We start from the raw sequence: 20644 nt of genomic DNA, 5'->3' as shown, positions 1-20644 counted from the left end.
TTCTGCAGGTCAGTCATGATAAGACATTAATTCAATGTGATTTCTATAAACCAGTGAACATGAGTCGTAGTTAAACTTGTTTGCCAAGTATGATGGACATAGGTGGACAGTCAGTGGAGCATGATTCCTGGCTTTTTTCTAGGAAGCCTTTATGGATTCAATGTCTGTAAACTCAGTGGTCCATGTCATCCTAAATCCTGCTGAGCTGCAGGGATTTGGACTGTTAACTTGACTGTTCTGTCTCCCACAAGATGGCAAGAGGCAGGAAAGGCTTTGTTTGCCATGTTAGATTGACAAGTGCCAGCACATACTGAACAAGAGACCATCTTGCACTGAATCAAACCAATTACTTTTCTGCCCTAATCCGTTGTGGAGAATATTACATATTAGAACACCGAAATATATATACCTTATGTATGCAGAGTTACAAATACTTTGCAAAAGTGGGAAGGGGCCATTTCCATTTTTCGCATCCTTCCAGACAGACAAAAAAAAAACTGCCAGGAAATCAGATACACAAACAGACACCTGCCAAAGTACTCAAGACCCCCATGTGGTAGTTCAAGTACACCAGGATCACCTTTAACATGATCGCACGCACACAGCACACTAAGAACAACACCAACCTCTTTAACTCAGCTGACAACCAGATGCTTAAGCAGCAAGAAAAAAGCTTGGTCAGGCAGTCTCAGTGCTGATGTGTAGTTCAGAAGAACATGTTGAGTGTATTTACCGCTCTGCTGATAAATCTTGAGTTTTGTGCTACCTGAGCTTCTCGGATGTGACTATGATTGGAAAGTAGGGCTCCCTTATACCATATATATGACTTACATCCTTGAAGACATTTTTAAGATTAATTTTCTATCTTTGATTTTGTTGTGGTACATGCCAAATTTGATGTAGTAAGTGTAATTGTTTGGAAATACTTGCAAATGAATAAATATTTAAAGATTCAAATATGATACGGATGCAGTATATGACATATACAGTATGCAGCTGTAATGAGAAAGATGAAAACTTAAGAATTAAAGACCTCAACAGTGCCTGAATTTAAGCTTCCCCTGTCGCCTGCTCCTGCAGGCTGCTTCTGCAGATGTATGAATGTGCTCTCACTCTGTTTGCTTGTTTTGAAAAAAAGAAGCTAATTTACTCCCTGTAGATGTGGGTCTGCTGAGCCAATTTGACTGAGTGGTGCAATGAGGTTTGTGCGCAAAGCTTTAGTGACTACTTCCTCGGTGCTAAAGAGTTTTAAAGAGCGTTTACTTAGTGATTTACTGTGCTGTCATTTGCCCCGAGCTTCCTCTAAACCCTCCTCACTGCTATCCACTGCTTAATTAGGTTACTTCATACAGCTCAGCGTGATAAGGCTCTGTAATTATCCCTGGTGTCCTACTGTGTCAGCTCCTGTAATTCTATAAACTCTACTTCTATTTTCGAACGGTAACGTGAAGCAGAACATAATTTGGTCTCTAGTCAATTAGATAGGCCTGAATTTGAAGAAGCTTGCTCAAACTAATATACTGTACAACAAAAAATTTGTTTAGTTACAGAATAACTTAACACACTGAAGCCCCAGTTGTAAACAGTGAGAGAGTACTGCGGGGTGTGCTCACTACACTAACTGTAATATCACCTTGTGTTAAGTAACTCTTAATTACATAATACCTACAGTTTATTTTTCTAATCTTTGTGTAGAGTGTTTTTCAGGTTGTTTATCTGTTATTTTATCTCCACAGTGCTGCGACCTGGGCTACCATGCCAGCTTGGCACGCACCTTCAGGACCTACTTGTCTGCAGAGTACAACCTCGAGACATCGCGCCACGAGGGACTGGATATAATCGAGAATGCAGTGGACAACCTGGACTCCCGCAGTGACAAGCACAAGATCATGGATATGCATAACCAGGTGTTCTGTCCTCCAATGCGCTTTGAATACCTGCCACACATGGGAGACGAGGTAAGATGATCTGAATGCTTCAGCTTTTTTTTTTTTAAACATTTCTTTTTGTTATCACTGATTTTGATCAATATATTCTTTTAAATAGATAAACTGTTACTGCTTAAAATCGAGCTGTTCTGTCCATTTTCCTTCCTTCCCCTCAGGTGTGCCAGGTCAGCGCCCAGCAGCCGGTCCAGACTGAACTCCTGATGCGCTACCACCAACTGCAATCTCGCTTAGCAACACTAAAGATTGAGAATGAGGAGGTTAGTACATATGAAAATAAGAGACAAACGTCTGTCTCATTTTCCCCAGAACCATCAGGCCATCAAAGGGCAAAACACCAAGCAGAAGGGCCACATCACCATCTGCTCTCTTTGCAGTTTCTCTCCAATCACCCTGGCTCTGAGGGAGATGAGATGTTATTATATATAAAATTGTCTGTTTTGTCATGAAGGCAGACGTTTCTTAGAAGGGGAAGACACAAAAGGTGCAAATGGAGGTGGAAATAGCGCTGTCTCTTCTCTGTCACTCTGTGTATTGTGTTCAGGAGGATAATGGAGGAGCCATGTCATTACTGGAAATTACATTTATTAATCAAAAAGCCTCCTCAGTACTTACATATCTTTCCAAGACACTTTTTCATGTCATAGTCCAATGCAGACCTGAGCTGCCTACTGCCCGCAATTTATATTCTGATTCTATTCTGATTCTGTCATTTTCAGTGCAGTTTAAGGTAATTTATTGTCCGGCAATCAGATATGTTGTACTGCGAATGTCCTAGTCCCATAAATAACTCCCTGTTGCCTTTGAGTGTCGCCAGATATTTCAAATGTTCTCGAAACAAATCAATGACGCGCATTAAACAGATAATATGGACATGTGTCATCTTCGCTCTCCTTTTCCCCTCTGAAATCTATCCAGGTGAGGAAGACTTTGGATGCCACCATGCAAACACTGCACGACATGCTGACAGTGGAAGACTTTGACGTGTCAGATGCCTTTCAGCACAGTCGGTCCACTGAATCCATCAAATCTGTGGCGTCCGAGTCATACATGAGCAAGCTCAATGTAGCCAAGAGGAGGGCGAACCAACAGGAGACTGAGATGTTCTACTTTTCGGTAAGTTTATTTCGTTCTGTCTGTTGGTCCAAACCGTTAACGGGTATCAGCCGGTTGTGAGCGCCGGCTTTATGCCGCTTTTCGAAACGAAGGCCTCAGTCATTCTCGCTGCATGTTCCGAAAACAGACATCAAATTAAAACTGCAACGAATTAAATTTTCGCTGATTTAGTAACACTAAATTCTTTAACGGCGCTCATGTGATCGATTTGTGCCGGTCTTGACTCATTTATGCCTTCATCTCTCCATCTAGAAATTCAAGGAGTTCCTGAATGGCAGTAACCTCATCATTAAACTACAAGCCAAGCATGACTTACTTAAGCAGACACTGGGGGAAGGTAAAGAGACATTTTTCTTCCGTTTGTCTGAAGTCTTTTTCTTTTTTTTTTTAATGCTGTGCACAAGAGCTAGGTTGTTGTGCTGATGACCCGTAAAATCTTCTCATAACTTTGCGAAAACTCTTGCATTCAGGGTTGCAGTGGTGGATCTGATAAGAAGGGAATGATATATTGGCGTCTACAAAGACGTGGGGCATCTGAAAAGGCAGCAGAAAAAAAGAGGAATTGAAAGCTGATTTTAAAAAGCAGTGCTATCACTCCCAAAACAGGTCACACTGACATCAAGGTGTTCATTTCTCTTTGTGCTTATCTCCACTGGTTAGAGCATTATCTAATTAGTCGCTATATGGTGTAGCTGTTGGGAGGGTTTCCATTTCCATCCTGCAGGAGAGAGGATTTCCTTGGCTCCACCTCTTCCCCCGGGATCCCCTTGTCACCTCAGCCATGAATAGTTTACGCCCAATCAATCAGTTCAACCAAACCAGGGCCCATTTCTGCAGCTGCTCCTGCGTCAGGGCTTCACCAAATTTGAAAGGGCATAAAGTGTAGCAAGCTGAGGCCTTGAGAACCTGAATAAAAATCTGCATTCCACACTTAAAGGAGAATTCCGGCATTTTTACAAACATATCTCATCTGTTAGAGACCAAGAAAAGTTGGCCAAAGAGAAAAATGCGAGAAATTTTCATGCCCGCTGCGCAAAGTTGTCCGATTGCGCTGATTTCCATGAAAGCGGGCTCTATCGGGCAAGCGTTTAACCTTTCCTGAGGCTCTTAACGTGTATCAAAATACTTTTTACCGAATTGGCCGTGGTGTCAGTAGCAATACAATTCAACCCAGGGGCTAACCATACCATTAGCTAGCACAGACATTATACATTTTGAGATTTCAAAAACAGCGCACTTACCTTTCTCAGCTTCCGTGTTCCACAGGCGTGCGCACAAATGAATCGATCGCCGAAGACTCAGGAAAGGTTAAACGCTTGCTCGATAGAGCCCGCTTTCATGGAAATCAGCGCAATCGGACAACTTTGCGCAGCGGGCATGAACATTTCTCGCGTTTTTCCCTTTGGCAAACTTTCCTTGGTCTCCAACAGATGGGATATGTTTGTAAAAATGCCGGAATTCTCCTTTAAGTTATATTCATTTCCTAATGTTGAGTTTCATTCTCAGGACTTCAGATTGTCCTAATGATGAAAGTTTGCAACCAATCAGCTGCTTGCTGCTCCTGTCATAAACAGTCACATTATACTGTGGTCAAGTGTCCCCAGTAGAGCAGCTGAGAGAACGTAAGAGCAGAGCATATGGCGTCTCCAGGAACCGCCCATGTTTAATTATTTAGTTGATCAATCACGGATGAGTCGTGCTCATTAGCTCATTGCCACATACTGAAAATAGCTTGTTTGTGTATATGCGTGGGTGGGTGTGAGCACGGCAGAGGGAACAAGACGAGACTGGTGAGTGCCACGTGGCATTTACATCTTGACGCATGTATTGATAAAAAAACATGAGATCAAGTTCTGGCTCTCGGAAAGATGGAAGTAAGATATCTATCAGCCCACCAATTATTTTGTTCAGAGAAATCTTATTCATTCTTTTTGCTTTTTATGTTTATAGAAGATACATCTTTGGATGTGAAATGAGAGGAAATTTTAAGCGGAGTGTTTTTCTTTTGCTTTAAAATTTTGAGTGATGCTGGTCAAAGATAGAAAAGCAGTCACTCAGTGGAATGATGTGAGGCGAAACATGCTGTTGTTTTTTCACATGAAGGCTCCAGAGACCTGGTCCCATCTGCTTGAAAGATTTGTTGAGAAACGGGTTTGCATTCACTCTTTCTACTTATCATTGGATGCAATAAAGAGAATCTTTTGGTGGCATTGTTTTTTTTTTTTATATGGGAGCTATAACTTAGTCTCTGCTGGACAAAGTCTCTGACTCTCTCTTCCTAAAGACATTTTGGGCTATCTTTGAATTTGCTTAGCATTTTTCTTTCTTTTCATTCTGTTTGATAATGTTCCCGCATCTTTTAGGTCAGCCAAAATATAAGAATACATGTATTATGTGCATGCGTTGTTGGGAAAAAACAACAACAAAAGGCTCAGTGAACCAGCACAGACAATGGTCAGTGTCACCACTGATGGGCCCCTCCCTCCCCAACCTGCAGCTGCCACCCACCCCTGTTTCTTTGCTCTGGAGGAGGCCCGTGACCTTTCGGGGTCCTCTGCGTCCCCTGAGGCTTCAGCGACGACTGCTCAGTGGCTTTGTCCACTGAGTAGTGTTGGCACAGCTCTATTCATCTCTCTCTCTCTCAATAGTGATGTTGTGTGTCATGCAACCCTTCAGTGAGGCAAGAGACTGGCTGGAGTCTGTGTAATGTGTACTATAACGACACAAGTATATAACATGTCCCTCTTTTGTTTTTTTCTCAGGGGAAAGAGCTGAATGTGGAACTACAAGGTGAGATCCCATCTGAGAAGTGCGCCATTTGTAATCCCTGCTTTACTACCATGGAACACCTGCTTATTTCATTCGTCTCCGACCTTTTGACCATTAAAGTCCACTCCAACGAGGAAAAGGCAAAAGTTGAACAGAGGTTGTTTAAACAACCAAGCAGAGAAAAATATTTTTTTTTTTTAAAAAAGAAGTGTTTTTTAATAAATATGGCCAAATGAATAGTGTGTTTATTTAGTAGGTTTATGTAGTTGTAAAATGATACACAACATAAATCAGTATGTACACATTGGGGAGGGTTTCTGTCTTTAAAAAGAACATGTTGTCTTGAGCATGCTTTAATTAAATTGGGATTTTTATATTGAAGGTTTTTAGACATTGTAATTAGGTTTTTTTACTGCAACTGGATGAAGCTGTCAAACAAAATTACGTTATCTCTGCATTCGTTTGGACAAGCAGGGTTAAAGCATTCATATCAATGGATTAAACGGAACCTATTGCAAATGCATTGATATCATTGATAAGATGGTTTTGCAAACATGATGTGTTTTCAGAGTGGAAATGTTACATTTTTTCAGCATTATTCACATGCAGATCACGTAACTTATAAATCTATGACTGTAATTTTAGTAGTGTATGTTATATTAACAATCAAGTGCTTCATTTCTGCTCCTTCCAACACATTTGTAGTATTGAGGGGGGGTCAACTTGATCAAAGTAACCTTTTCTTATTATTTTTTGTTTGCTTTTTCAGATTAAAACTATATATATTTTTTTTTATTACTGTTTTTAATTTTTTCAAAGCTCCAAATTAGAAATCATATTTTTGTAACTATTTTTGAGTCACATTTGGTTCTTTAGTTTCACAAGATATATTTTTGTCCCCCTTGTCCATCACTCCCAGGCCTCCCACCCTTCCCCCTAAACCACAGAAAATGCGGAAACCCAGACCACGCTCCATGTATAACCATAAGCTGTTTAACGGCAATATGGAGACCTTCATCAAGGTACCCCCTGGTGGTGGTGTGTGACTGAGAAGCCCCTGTGGTGCAGGAGGGGATGGCAACTAGAGCCTTTGTACTCATTCTTCTTCTCACTTTAGCCATCCATTCCTTCTTCTTCCAGCTGCCTTTGGCCGTGATATAACGCCTCTGTTTAATCTATAATCCTCCTCTTTCCTTCCATGGTTCTGCTGATGCACACAGACAGAGTGACAGTCAGCTGTCTCTTTTTTATTCCCTCCAGAACAATATAGCATCTCTGGCCTTCTCCTTAAATCCAACCACCATGACTGAGGCAGGAGAGAGCAGTGCATCTGCTTTGTCCCTCAATGCACCCACTCCTGACTGCCATTCTGTAGCTTTCCTAATGCCAGTCCCTGTTCTTAGCCTTCTTAACCTCCATAGGGGTCATTTGTTCCTTGAGCTTTTCTAATGCTGTGCTTCTCTGCCCCCTCTTACTCTGCTTCTCTGTGCTTTGCTGCTTTCTTTCCCAGAGGAAGAAGGAATGCTCGTACTCGTATTCAGGTACCACTGTTAACAAATATAAAGCAGGGAAAAAATGTAACTAATAATATGGCACCATTACTACTAACTAACTTGCTTCTGTTGTGCTACACTATTTACTCTTTGGATGTTTTAGTTATTTGATGTTTTTACGAATAGTAATGTCACTAAGTATGTATTGCTTCATGTTGAAATTAGACTTGTGTTTGTATTTTCATTTTATTTCATTTAATTTTAGGATTCAGGTCAACCGATTCCCCTTGTTGTTGAAAGCTGTATCAGATACATCAATCTGTACGGTAAGTTTCACATCTTGCTGTTTTGAGTGTTATTTCTGAGCTATAGGGCAGAAAAAGGAAGAAAACGATGAAATATTTTGAAATCTCCTTTAGCTTCATAAGAAGTGACGCAGCTGCTGGATAAGGCAATCTACTGCCACAAATAGGCACAGATGCAGAGGCTGACCTGCTCTGCTCTTCACCTCAGTCTCTGAGGTGCTCAGCTGCCTGCCAAAGATTTGACAAGCTCATAACAATAGATCACACATAGTTTTGAAAGTCGAATTGGTCTTTGTTCGTCACCCCACCCCTCCCCCACGCACATATGCTCGCACACACACAGACACACGCAGCTCTCCGCCCTGTCTACCATCACATCTGTCTTCAGCTCATTGCTGTAGCCTGCAGGCCTTTGCTCTGGATCTGGACCTAATGAAACTACAGAAAACTGATTAGAAGCCTCTAACTGGAAGCACATGCTGCAGGCTCACTAAGAGGCCCTCTCCTGGAAAAATACGCATCTCCCCTTTGTGACTAGATTACATTTCCGGCTATGTGTTATATGTTTCCAATAGGGTTTCATGAAGCTGGTAATGTGGTTTGGGGGAAATGGTAGTTGGCAGAGCTTTAAATCGTAAAATTCTGGTTTGCATTTCTCTCAGGGTTGCAGCAACAAGGAATATTCCGTGTTCCAGGGTCGCAGGTGGAGGTCAATGATATTAAGAACTCTTTTGAGAGAGGTGAGTCCACACATTCCTTCTTGTCATGTCGCAAACACTCAGAATAAACCCATTTAGTCAGTTTGTTCAACAAATGCAACCACTCAAAAAAATTCACTTTTTTATTTATTTATTTTTTTGTCAGGTGAAGATCCCTTGATTGATGACCAGAATGATCATGATATTAATTCAGTCGCAGGGGTATTGAAACTGTACTTTAGAGGATTGGAGAACCCTCTTTTCCCAAAGGAGCGTTTTTTGGACTTCATCTCTACCATCAGTGAGTCAACTGAAAATACTCAATGGGCTTTTGAGTGGACTTGATCAAATGGAGAAAATGCACCTTACATGAACACTTTGCAGCACATGGAAGTAATATCCACCCCAGCATTTGCGCCTGCTGTCTATCAGAGAGCCAGTAGGAAGAGGAGGGTGTAAGCCACATCAGTGTCCTGCGCCATGTGCAGTTCACCACATAATAGGTTTCCTGCTGTTTCTAATAGGCTGATCATTCAGTTCGCTTTAGGGGATGTGGTGAAAAGCGTGAGGGGGCATGTCTGAGACTCAAAGTTTTTAAAATCTTTTCTGCCTTTTGCTTTGCTTCTATATTCTTTTTTTTTCTATTTTCAAACCTACTGTCATATAAAAAGATAAAGTACACTGTTTACAATTGTACATATGTGGACATAATAAAAAATCATCATCTGACCAGATTCATCTGAGTAGGCAAGGCAAGGCAATTTTATTTATAGAGCACAATTCGTACATAAGGTAATTCGAAGTGCTTTACAGCTACATAAAATCACAAGAAGGCAATAAAATCATTAAAAAAATAATAAATTAAAAAAAATTAAAAAAAACATAAAAAATAATCATTAATTAATTAATTTAAAAGTGAAGAGTGCAGATAAAATACTTTCAGGTGTCATATGCACAGCTAAATAGAACTGCTTTCAGCCTGGATTTAAACATTGTCAGAGTTGAGGCCTGTCTCACATCTTCTGGAAGACTGTTCCAGATTTTAGGAGCAAGATCAGGAGACCCCTCCCTGAGGTTCTCAGAGCCTGAGTTGGTTCATATGGCTCTAACATGTCAGAGATGTACTTTGGCGCTTGACCATGAAGAGACTTGTACACAAGCAGAGCTGTTTTAAAGTCTATTCTCTGAGCGACAGGAAGCCAGTGCAGAGACCTGAGCACTGGACTAATATGGTCGTATTTCCTGGTTCTAGTCAGGACTCGAGCAGCAGCGTTCTGGATGTACTGCAGCTGTCTGATAGCCCGTTTAGAGAGCCCAGTGAGCAGGCCGTTACAGTAGTCTAACCTGCTGGAGACAAACGCATGGATTAGTCTTTCTAAGTCTGGTTTAGACACTATTCCTTTGATTCTGGCAATGTTTTTTAGATGGTAAAAAGCTGCTGATGTTACTGATTTAATGTGGCTGTTAAAGTTCAGGTCTGAGTCCAATATTACCCCGAGATTTCTAACTTGATTATTAGGTTTAAGAGAGAGAGTCTCGAGGTGACTGACAACACTTTCTCTTTGTTTCTGTGGGCCACAGACAATGATTTCAGTTTTGTCTGAGTTTAGCTGGAGAAAATTGTTTTGCATCCACACACTGATCTGTTCGATGCAGTGACACAATGTATCTAGACTGGATTTCCAACCAGTCTTCTAACCTTTAGAAGAGGCTTAATGACAGCGGTTTTTAAGGCCTTTGGAAATGTTCCAGTCTGGAGTGAGATACAGCCTCGGATGAATACATGATATATTACCCTATGTCATTACTTGATAAAAAAACTAAGCCAAAATGCAGAAACAGTGTATGAAAAACTATGTTCACACTATCCAGTCGCTTGTGGAACCAACTTTAGCACCAATAACTTGAAGTAATAATTTTCTTGTTAGAAGTTAAAGTTAATGACAGTACAAAAAACCCCAGATGCTCAGGCCTCAGTAAGCATGTTAAATGTATAAGTCCATGACAGTAAAATAGGAAAAACAATGAGCAAACAGACAGAAAAAAACCCAGCATAATAATACATTATGCTGTGGGTTTTAATGCACAGCACTATGTTTGGTAAAAACCATGACCCCCCCCCTGTATACCAAAATATTCTAGTCAAATATGAGGCCATCTGTCTGACTACTAAATCTTGGCTGAAATGCTGTAATAAGAAAGAACAATGATCCCAAACACAGCAACAAATCTACAACAGAATGTCTGAAAAAGAAAATAGTTTGTAACAATAAACAAGACAAAGTCCAGACCTCAACTTGATTGAAATCCTTTGGTGGGTTGCGCATAAATGGATTACGAGTGTCTGTAAAACTCAATGAATTGATTATTTTAAGTTATTGCTGCAAAGGGTGAATGTATTCATATATTCTCTTATTACATTGTGAAGCAGTTTTGTTACACTTCTTTATCTCTGTCTTCTGTATTTCAGAGCTGGACTCCGGAGCTGAGAGAGCACATCATCTCCAGCAGATCATTGTGACTCTTTCTCGGACAGTCATTATCGTCATGAGATACCTTTTTGCCTTTCTCAATCAGTGAGTCACACTAGACTCCTCAAGACACAGCCAATAAAGTGCAAAAGATGCTGTGCAAAGATCCTTTTCTGTTTGCATAGCCATCATAGAGGATATGACATTAGAAACGGCACCTTACCTTACATGCAAATGTTATTCTGCTCCACAATGAGCAGTACAGAAGACAAACACTTGATAGATATACAAGTGAAAACGTCAGACAACTTGCTATCTATTACTGCATCTTGTTAGTAACTCATTTACTCTGTTATTTACATGCCTTGTTGTAGTGATTGGTCTTTTAATAGGTTTGCCAACAGGGCAATATCCTTTCTATGTTGGAGCCATTCCACCGGGGATGTTTCTGCTCAGTCTTGGCATGTTATTAATGTGGCTTCTTATTATTTCTTCCTGCTGTGCTGATGATTTAGTTTCCAAGAATGGATTGTGGAGTATGCTTGATAAGTTGATACGTTAAAAGGTTAATTGATCACAATGGGTTTTGAGCAGATGTCTAACTCCCCTGTGCGTTGATGCATTTAAGATTATATGTAAAAACAGAACTCATTCGACATTAAAGACTCTGAAAGATGTGTCTGCACCGTGCACAGCTGTTCTCATCAGATTACGGCCGTTTGTTTCCTGAAACAAAAATCACCAATAATTTAATTCTAGCACTGGACCACTTGATTACTTTTATGTGACAGCTTATTCTCAGTTTACAGATATTTAATAGATTAAAAGCTCTCTGCTCTCCTGTGCTGTTTCTTAGTCTTTCCCAGTACAGCGATGAAAACATGATGGATCCGTACAATTTGGCTATCTGCTTTGGTCCGACGCTGATGCCCATCCCAGACAGTCAGGATCCTGTGACGTGTCAGGCACATGTAAACGAGGTCATCAAGACCATCATTATCCACAATGAGGTCATCTTTCCGAATCAACGGGAGCTGGATGGACCAGTATATGAGAAGTGCATGACTGGGGGGGAAGAGTACTGGTAGGTACTGAATTGCTCTGACAATGAACTCATGCAAATTGCAATAATTATATAGTTCTCTGCTTTGTATTCAGTCTCATCAGCTAATTCTCCGCTTAAATATGCTCCCTGTTCATAAAAATTAATCATGACAGAGGGTGTCTTTTCACTTTGCATTTGCTCTTATAGTGACAGCCCTCACAGTGAACCAGGAACCATTGACGAGGCTGATAATGGAACAGAGCCACACACCAGTGATGAAGGTTAGCACAGCAGTCACATAGAGTTTTTCCTGAAGAGGCTTTTTTATTATGATGGTATGTTTTTAGCTGAGATTGGAGTGTGCCCATGCAGCCTCACAAAGCCTCCACTATGGCTGTAGAGTTGTCCTATTTGTACTCTTCAGCAATTATTTTTCCCATTGTGCCTATTGTTAGGAGTTTTTCGAGCTTCTTTGCGAAATAGTACAACACTGAGTTCATATAAGAGAACATGATGTTTTTTGAAAAATCTTTGAGGCTGGGGAAGCCTAAAGTGCAGACGGACATTTTTTGTTACGCACTCTTCACTGAAAAGTGAAGGAGGTTTTAGCTGCAGCAGCTTCTGAATGCAAAGACTTATGTGACGTTTGAAGCTGATGGCAAGTTGGGTAAACAGTACTGGCATGCACCACAGCCTCTTTGATCCATGTTTCTGTGTGTATGTGAGCATGTGCCTCCCCCCCTCCCGCTCGCTCTTTGTTCAGTGTTCGTCAGCATTTCTCCTGGGACTTTCTCCTATAGTATTTCCCCTGTCGTCCTCTGAGCTTTGAATACATAACTGGGCCAGACATAAAAGCCAAAATACTGGTTATACATGGAATCATATCTCCTTTAAGGTTGTAAAGAGTACCAGGGTGAACCTGTCTTTGAGCTTCATCTTTGTAGCTGGCTTTGTTGGTAACAAGTGCTGACCCCATCTCGGCTTTCTCGCTGTCTCCTGGAGAAGAAAACAAAGGCTTCTTGTTGGGCCTCGATACAAAACAAAATCTTGTTTGACATGGCAGGCTTTGGGGTTGCAGTTTATGTCCACTAGTAAAAGTCATATTTTTCATGAAAGAAAAGAAGATGAATTTGAAATTAGAGCTTATCCCCTGCTGTGATGATCATGGACTTTCACTTTTAATTTGAGTATTACTAAAATCAAATTTGAACGAGGCTCATTTTCAAATGTGTCTCACTCTGCTGCTATAGCATCCAGACAAAGCTCAGGTGGGTTTTTAATAATAAAACCTTCTGGACGTTCTCTTTAAACGAGAGGACGCTTGCTCAGAGATGACTGCTGTTAAACTGTTAAGTTTGACTGACCCCTGCTGGCCTGTAGACTTACATTGCAAACATGTGTATATCATTTAAACCCTACACTGAATGAGAAATAGCACAAAGGTAATATAATAAATACTGGAACTTCAAATGTTTGTTTTGTTCATTTTGACTTAAATGTTAGTACCATGTTCTAAGATAAGGTTAGTTTAGGCCCTAACTGAGGAGAACAGTCAGTGTCATTTTACAGGAAAAAATGGTTCTCATTCTTGCTTTATTGATTCTAAGATTTAAGCAACATGCAACATTTTATAACAGTTTTCTTTGCTGTTTGTGTGTTTCAGAGGTCGAGCAGATTGAGGCCATTGCTAGGTTTGACTATGTGGGACGTAGCCCGAGGGAGCTGTCATTCAAGAAGGGGGCCTCTCTGCTTCTGTATCACAGAGCATCAGAGGACTGGTGGGAGGGCCGTCATAATGGCGTGGATGGCCTCATCCCCCATCAATATATTGTTGTACAAGACCTGTACGTAACACCAAAGACCACTTCAGCTTTCGTGTATCTTGTGAAAAGTGATGGTCTTTATGATTCTGCTCTGTTTAAATCGTTAAGTCATGACATGTATTGTAGTTTTTATTCACATGTTGAGCTCAACACTGCTGATTGTGCTCTTCCAGGGATGATGCATTCTCAGATAACCTCAGCCAGAAAGCAGATAGTGAAGCTAGCAGTGGACCACTGCTGGAAGAAAAAGGTTCATCCAAAAATGACATGCCATCGCCATGCGACCAATCACCAGATTATACCTTTGGAGGAGTCATGGGAAGGTGGATACAATTAAGAACAATCTTTCATCATCATGTTTAATCAACTGTTATCTTTCACCTTTTAAATATTTGTAATATTGAGAAGATTTCCTGATGGGTTGGATCTGATTGCCCTTCACAGGGTCAGGTTACGATCCGATGGAGCTGCAATCCCGCGTCGTCGGAGCGGTACAGAGACCCACAGCCCAACCAGAGTGGCTGATACTCCACCGCGGGCTGCGGCCTGTCCCAGCAGCCCTCACAAGATATCCATCAGCAAAGGTCGTACGGAGAGTCCAGAAAAACGGCGCCTAGGTACATTTGGTAGTGCTGGCAGTATTAACTACCCAGACAGGAAGGCCTTTCCCGAGGGCCACCCACTGAGACCAGTACCAGGCACCACTCGTCACAGCAGCCTCGGGGACCACAAAACACTGGAGACTGAGGCCCTGGCTGAGGTAAGAGCACTTCATGAACCTTTTACTGTTTTTACTCATGGAAGAGCTTTTTATTTGCTGAGTGTGTGTGTTGCTGTCTTCTTCCTTTTGTACTATAAATCACGTAAATATGCCCTCCTCTCCAAACCCATCCACACTCAACTTAACTTCAATTCTGTGTGTGAGTGGTTGAAAATATGAAATACCTATTGACAAAATGTTCAGTAAATGCCTTTTAAGATGTGAAGTTTTGATAGAGGCAAAAGAAACGGGCAAGTGGTTATTAAAGGTAGGGTAGGAGATCCTGGATTTTGAGTCCAGCGAAGCTGCATTTTGAAAATACACAGGTAAGAAGTCCCAACCCTTTTCTTCACTTTCCCCCCGAAGGCACGCCTCTAGAGTACATGAACGCGCACGAGCACGAAGGTGCACGAGCGCTGTTCTGACAGCAAGCATCGATCGTTGCCGTATTTAGTATTTAGTATTTAGTTTATGCTAACTATACGTTTAATAATGCTAGGTGCTAGCCAAGCTGGCTCTAGTTTGGCTTCCTGCCAAGCTTCTGGACGTTCACGGAGCAGGGTACGCGCACAGGGGGAAGGAGGGGGGGGGGAGGAGCAGATTGCAGTTTGATAGACGGCATCAGAATCCAATCATTGTGAACGGTCCGTTCACAATGATTGGATACTGTTTTTCCTAGATTGTACGTTCTAGAGGCCACTAAAACTTTTCATATTTGTGTCAAAACTTTTAATTAATTGGTTGCAATGGGGGTGTGAAGAGTATTTCAAGCAATATGTAAAAAAATGTTCCAGAAAAAGATCCCCTACCCTGCCTTTAAATTACATTTAATTTCCCTCTGGGATAAATAAAGTATTTTTGAATTTGAATTGAATTGAATTGAATTGAAAAAAGGGATAACAAGACTGCCAGACAATTATAGTACAGAGGCAAATTGGGTAGGATTGTATGAACAGAGCTGGGCCCCCTGCTGTAGCTGTCAGTCTGAGAGGAGCCTTTGAGACTTTTTATAAATGTCAGAACTTGACTGGAGCTGGGCAACAGGCACACCTCTAAGAAACACTGGTGTGAATGACAAGCTAAAAAAAACACTGCAGGTCCTTCTCAAAATGATCCTCATCAGTTAGCGACTGTAGCTGTTACAGTTTACCTCAAACATACTCAAAGAGTAATTGAAGTGAAATGGAATGAAAAGTAACACTTTAACGGCTTCAAAGAGGTCTCAGTTTTCCTCGTGATTTGGGCTGGTGTTACAGCAAGTGTTATTGATTGCTTTTTACTGTGAGGAAAGAACTGACTAAATTAAATGCCAGCAAAATCTGGAAAAAAAAGCCTCACAGTCTGTTAAAAAAAGAATAACATGGCCTCTACAACAGGATACCGACCCTTAACCCATATCAAAATCAACAAGCTAAAGGTTTTCTCATTGTCTTCATAGTCTCCCAACAAAAATATCCCTGAAAGTCTGTGGACAAACCTTAGTTAAAAACAGAGGTATTTATCAGGAAAGCTGGGTGAAAATACCCCAAACTTAGTTCAACGGACTATAGTATGAAAAATAGTCGTTATTTTGGTAAGCAATGTTGACTTTAATGTTGAGCTGTTAATAAAGTAAAGCATACAAACAGATGGTCCTTCAGTTCCTTTAATCCTCTGTAGCAAACTCTAACACTGACCTGGTGGATTTGTTCCCCTTATCCTCATCTCTTCAGGATATAGAAAAGACTATGACTACAGCACTCCATGAGCTGCGTGAGCTGGAGCGTCAGAATACTGTTAAACAGGCTCCTGACGTGGTCCTTGACACCCTAGAGCCAATGAAGAATCCGGTTAGCTCAGAACCCGGCAGCCCACTTCACACCATCATGATCCGTGACCCGGAAGCAGCCATGCGCCGCAGCAGCAGCTCAACCTCTGAGATGATGACCACCTTCAAACCCGCGCTCTCTGCCCGGCTGGCTGGGGCTCAACTACGCCCCCCGCCCATGAGACCGGTTCGCCCTCCTCCAACGCAGCACCGCTCAAGCAGCTCCAGCTCCTCTGGGGTCGGCAGCCCAGCTGTGACTCCCACTGAAAAGATGTTTCCAAGTAACAACACAGCTTCTGGTTCTAATGTGAACATTTCTGGTGATGGCGGGGATAAGACTGGGACCATGTAGCAAAAGTGTAATCTGCTTGCTTGGTGAGAATGCTGCAGAGCTTTCTAAAGCGGAAAAAAGTATTGATTTGTGGAAAGCAGGAACAAATGCTCTTCTCTGTACAGGAATCTCCATGTTACCATGGTGATACAGCAGCAGACAAAGCTGTAAAGGTGTAATGGTGTAAACCTCAGCTCTCTGTGAAACTTGACCTAACAGTAAGTGTGTATAAGAAAATGTGTATTTCAGTTTTACCTCAGTTTCAACAGAAATCTTTGGCCATGTTCTTGTTTATGAGATGCATTTGATGCAAGTAAAGCAACACTTGTGTGAAATTCAGTTCATCATATTCAGTCCGGCGGATGTTTTAGTTTTAATCGCTTCTGCTGACATGTGAAAACTCCTCAACTGGACTGGGTTGGGCATTCAGACTAAAATACCACCTCTGTTGATCATTTAGGGCACAGGCCTTAAGGCTGTACATACAAACTTACTTGAAGTCACCATGCATTCTGTTTGCATTATAGTCCATAGGCTGTTCAGTAAAGTAACAAAATAGTCACATTTATTCCTGCATGCAAGGACTGGAGAACATAAGGAAACAACTTGCAACGATTTGTAATGACATGGTCCGTGTACATGTTTGTTAATCACTGTAAGAATGAGATGTTGGTTTAAGACCTTACTCGCAATGTTGAAAAAGAAAACTTAAGTTTCAGGTGTTTCAAAAAGAAATAATTTTTATCCTACAGTGCTAGATTTGAAAATTGGCATGTGTGTGGCATCACTGCAAAACGATGAAGCATCTTGGCATGAAGAGGACCTCTGAAGTTACTTTACTAATCAGTGGCGCAGTACTTTGAAACAAGTTTTCATCCACCATCATGCATGGTTGGACTGTGGACAGACTTAACATGCCTGTTTCCATGTTTTCTTTTTATGTGCTGTGTATAAGATATAGAAAACTTGTGTGCCAGCTAATGTAGGATTTCTGTGGTAAACTTGTACATAATATATAGCTAGTAATTTGTAAGTGTTAAACATGTACAGGTTGATACAAAAAAAAGGGGCAAAGGGTTGGTGTGAACTGCACTTGTAAATTTAATTAACCACCTTTTTATCATTTCAAGTAAAATGTAAACATATAATTTGACTTTGATATACAGTTCAGGTCATTTGCCATGTACTGTGTGTTTAGAAAGCGTTTGATAAAAGTACTGTAGAACATAGGATGAATAAAATGTCTCCATCGTGTTTCTCAAACCATTTATCAGTTCCACACAGTTCTCAGTTGTAGTGTCTCCTTTTCAAATCAGATTTTTTTATTTTTTTATAGTAAAAGCAGTAGTGAACCCTCCTTAAGTTCTCTTTCAAATTTTAAATTTGAAAGAAGACCAAATTTCATCCAATGGAGCCTCCTTACTTTCTGCCTTTTGCTAATCTTTGCTGATAGACACAGAGTGCACAAGCTTCCTTTCTTGCTGGATGAAAACTAAATAAGAACATTCAAGTGTTTGTACCTATTCAAACAATGTTCTTCTTTCAAATTAGTTTTAGAAATCTTGTAATCTGCATATTAAAGAGCCTTCTCTGTTCTGCATGCTTTGCGCTGTAATATGGGACTGGTGCCAGACTCAATGGCTGTATGTGGTGCTTTGCCATGGTGAAACGCAACGATCGATTCAATACCAGGCTGAGAAACTGACTTTAATATTCACAGGGTTGAGAATGAGGAGTTAAGATACTTGTAGCCTTTGCTGTAATGTTGTAAGTGAATGGGAACTAACAGGTTGATTTATTGGGAAATTAATGCTTAAACTTCTTAAAAACGACTAACTCAATTATTAGCTCTTAAAACAGGCATTGATTGCGCTGTCGACAACAGATACATGTTGTAAACTGAAAATATTTGCTTGTTGTCAGTGGTTTGTTTACTTTTTGATTATCACAGTTGGATGTAACAGTGTCGCTGCAGGAGGGTTATTAAAAACAAGGCTTGTGCACCCAAGATAAAAGGCAATATATCATTTGATGTTCTGCAGTGCATTCCCATCCTCTGCTGGTTCCTGCTGGTATTGCTGCATCTTACGACGAACCAGCAGATGAGTCACCTTTCATGGACATTGTTCTTATTGTCTTTTTGTCCTGGTTACAGTTTTGCGCCAGGTGAAGCCCATGATAATAATGTAACAGAAAGCACACAATTTTATGAAGTGAAATATTCATATTTAACTGGATTTCTTTTTAATTTATGGACACCTGTGGAAGTGGAGCGAAACATTTAAGTGCCTTTTGTGCACGACATCAATTCTTATTGGACTTTTGCTTTTTTTTTTACTTTTTTTAACGGTATTATTTGTCTATTAGTTGTCATGTTCATCATGAACTGATGTTGCCTTTTTTTGTCCTAAACTCTGTTGCTACTCAGTTATCAAACCACCACATGGAAGACATTATGTAAAGATATTACTTTTGTGATGAATCATCAAAAACTGCTCATGTGGGAGAAATAAAAACTACTGTATACATTATCTACTGCTAAAGTTCACTAGAATCATCTCAGAATATTTGTCATCTTTTTTTTTGTTTCCCCTGTGATCTACCTGTGCTGTGGTGGAGCCTTCAGCTCTTGTCATTTCAAAGAAAAGTTGTTGTGGTGTTGTTGGCAACAACTGATACAAGCCTCTGTCATGTATGCTTACAAGGAACTTGGTGTACCCACTTTCTCTCTCTCTACATGTGGTATTACAGTGACATTTTCTTTCATGGAACATATGCTGAAATGAGGAGAGAACTGTACACTGATTCATCACAGTGAAAGAGCAGAGTGAGGCTGTATTAGGGAGTGTGAGTTACCGTCACACTGTTTACCTTCTCTTTAATTGTTCGTCTAGTGATGCCGTGTCTGGCTGGTTGAAACCTGTGATGTAATGTACATCATCCCACTGACTGGAAGTTGAAAACTCATGCGTCAAAATAAAAACATTATTGCTCTGTGATGGGACTTTTTTTCTGACTGAATTGTTTTGTGGATCAAGGCCAACCCGAAATTGAAGTTGACACTCAGAAAACCCCAACAAGATTTTTCTTTTTCTTTAGTTGAAGAACAATCATTGTCATTCTAGGAGTGCTTTTGAAAGCAAAACCCTAGTTTGAGACACAAAAATGACACTTGACATTGTACCAAAAAAGGCTGTATGTGCTTTAAAAGTGTAAAAATGAAAGAAGGGCGGAAAAAGCTGCATTGAGAGAATTTTTGGAATAAGTGAGTTCAATTTATTGCACTTACATAAAAACCGTCTGGGGTGTACCCTGCCTCTCGCCCCATTGGCAGTTTGGATAGGCTCATTCTTCTGTGCAATCCTCCTGAGGCTGGTGTCAAAAATGGATTGATGGATGGATGCATGGAAGGATGAATAATTCCATAATGGAGAGCAAGATTTGAGGGATTTAACACAAATTTAACATTCTTTTGTCTTAAAAGATTTCAACCTTTATCTAAAATTAGATGCCAATTTAGTGTTTTTTTTAATATATATATACATATAATACACAAACATTAAATTGATGACGCTTATAAACCAGATTCTGTAATTCATTCAGTGGCCACATGATGGAGAAACTGCAGCAGAGAAAGCGTTAGATGGACATCAGCTTTACATGTTTAGCATGTAGTCATCATTCTGTAGACTATTCTTTGACGATTTGCAACAAGCACTGCTATAAATACTACCCGTGAGTACTGATACTGAGTTTAGCATAAATTAGATGATTACATCTCCTTTTGAAATTGGTTTTCTTGCCGTTTGGACAGAGAGTATTACACCAGCGGTGCACACTGACAGAGCATAAACAAAATTCAATTTGTTCCACCTGAGAAACCCCTGTTCAACAGTGACATGTCAAACAAGAAACTGTGTTCAAATATTTCATTAGACTGTAAGGTATGTGTTGGGGGGAAAAAAAATAAAAAAAGACACTGGAGAGAGTCCAAAATGTTTATTCAGTGAAAAGGAATAAACCCAAATCCTTTCCAGAAAAAGACTGATTTTACAGTCGCATCGTACAGCTTTTATACAC

General features: G+C 40.5%; 1 protein-coding gene across 2 annotated transcripts in view; it reads left to right on the top strand.

Moving 5' to 3' along the window:
* Positions 1–19563, top strand: part of srgap3 (SLIT-ROBO Rho GTPase activating protein 3) — a 62776-nt gene extending 43213 nt beyond the window's left edge. The window contains exons 7-22 of one of the 2 annotated variants that reach the window (XM_075460970.1): positions 1737–1958; positions 2105–2206; positions 2865–3062; positions 3315–3399; positions 5825–5852; positions 6751–6853; positions 7590–7650; positions 8292–8369; positions 8494–8628; positions 10798–10903; positions 11655–11882; positions 12051–12124; positions 13507–13687; positions 13840–13989; positions 14111–14426; positions 16139–19563. In XM_075460970.1, the coding sequence (XP_075317085.1) occupies positions 1737–1958; positions 2105–2206; positions 2865–3062; positions 3315–3399; positions 5825–5852; positions 6751–6853; positions 7590–7650; positions 8292–8369; positions 8494–8628; positions 10798–10903; positions 11655–11882; positions 12051–12124; positions 13507–13687; positions 13840–13989; positions 14111–14426; positions 16139–16585 (2514 nt within the window). In that variant the 3' untranslated portion in view covers positions 16586–19563. Of the gene's footprint in view, positions 1–1736; positions 1959–2104; positions 2207–2864; positions 3063–3314; positions 3400–5824; positions 5853–6750; positions 6854–7341; positions 7373–7589; positions 7651–8291; positions 8370–8493; positions 8629–10797; positions 10904–11654; positions 11883–12050; positions 12125–13506; positions 13688–13839; positions 13990–14110; positions 14427–16138 lie in introns of both variants that reach the window. The other variant, XM_075460971.1, reaches the window with a different exon arrangement.
* The last annotated feature ends 1081 nt before the right edge of the window (positions 19564–20644 follow it).

Source organism: Odontesthes bonariensis, chromosome 3 (assembly GCF_027942865.1).
Source record: "Odontesthes bonariensis isolate fOdoBon6 chromosome 3, fOdoBon6.hap1, whole genome shotgun sequence".
Lineage (NCBI taxonomy): Eukaryota > Metazoa > Chordata > Actinopteri > Atheriniformes > Atherinopsidae > Odontesthes > Odontesthes bonariensis.
The sequence above is the reverse complement of the archived record's forward strand: the minus strand, read 5'-3'. Positions and strand labels throughout refer to the sequence as shown.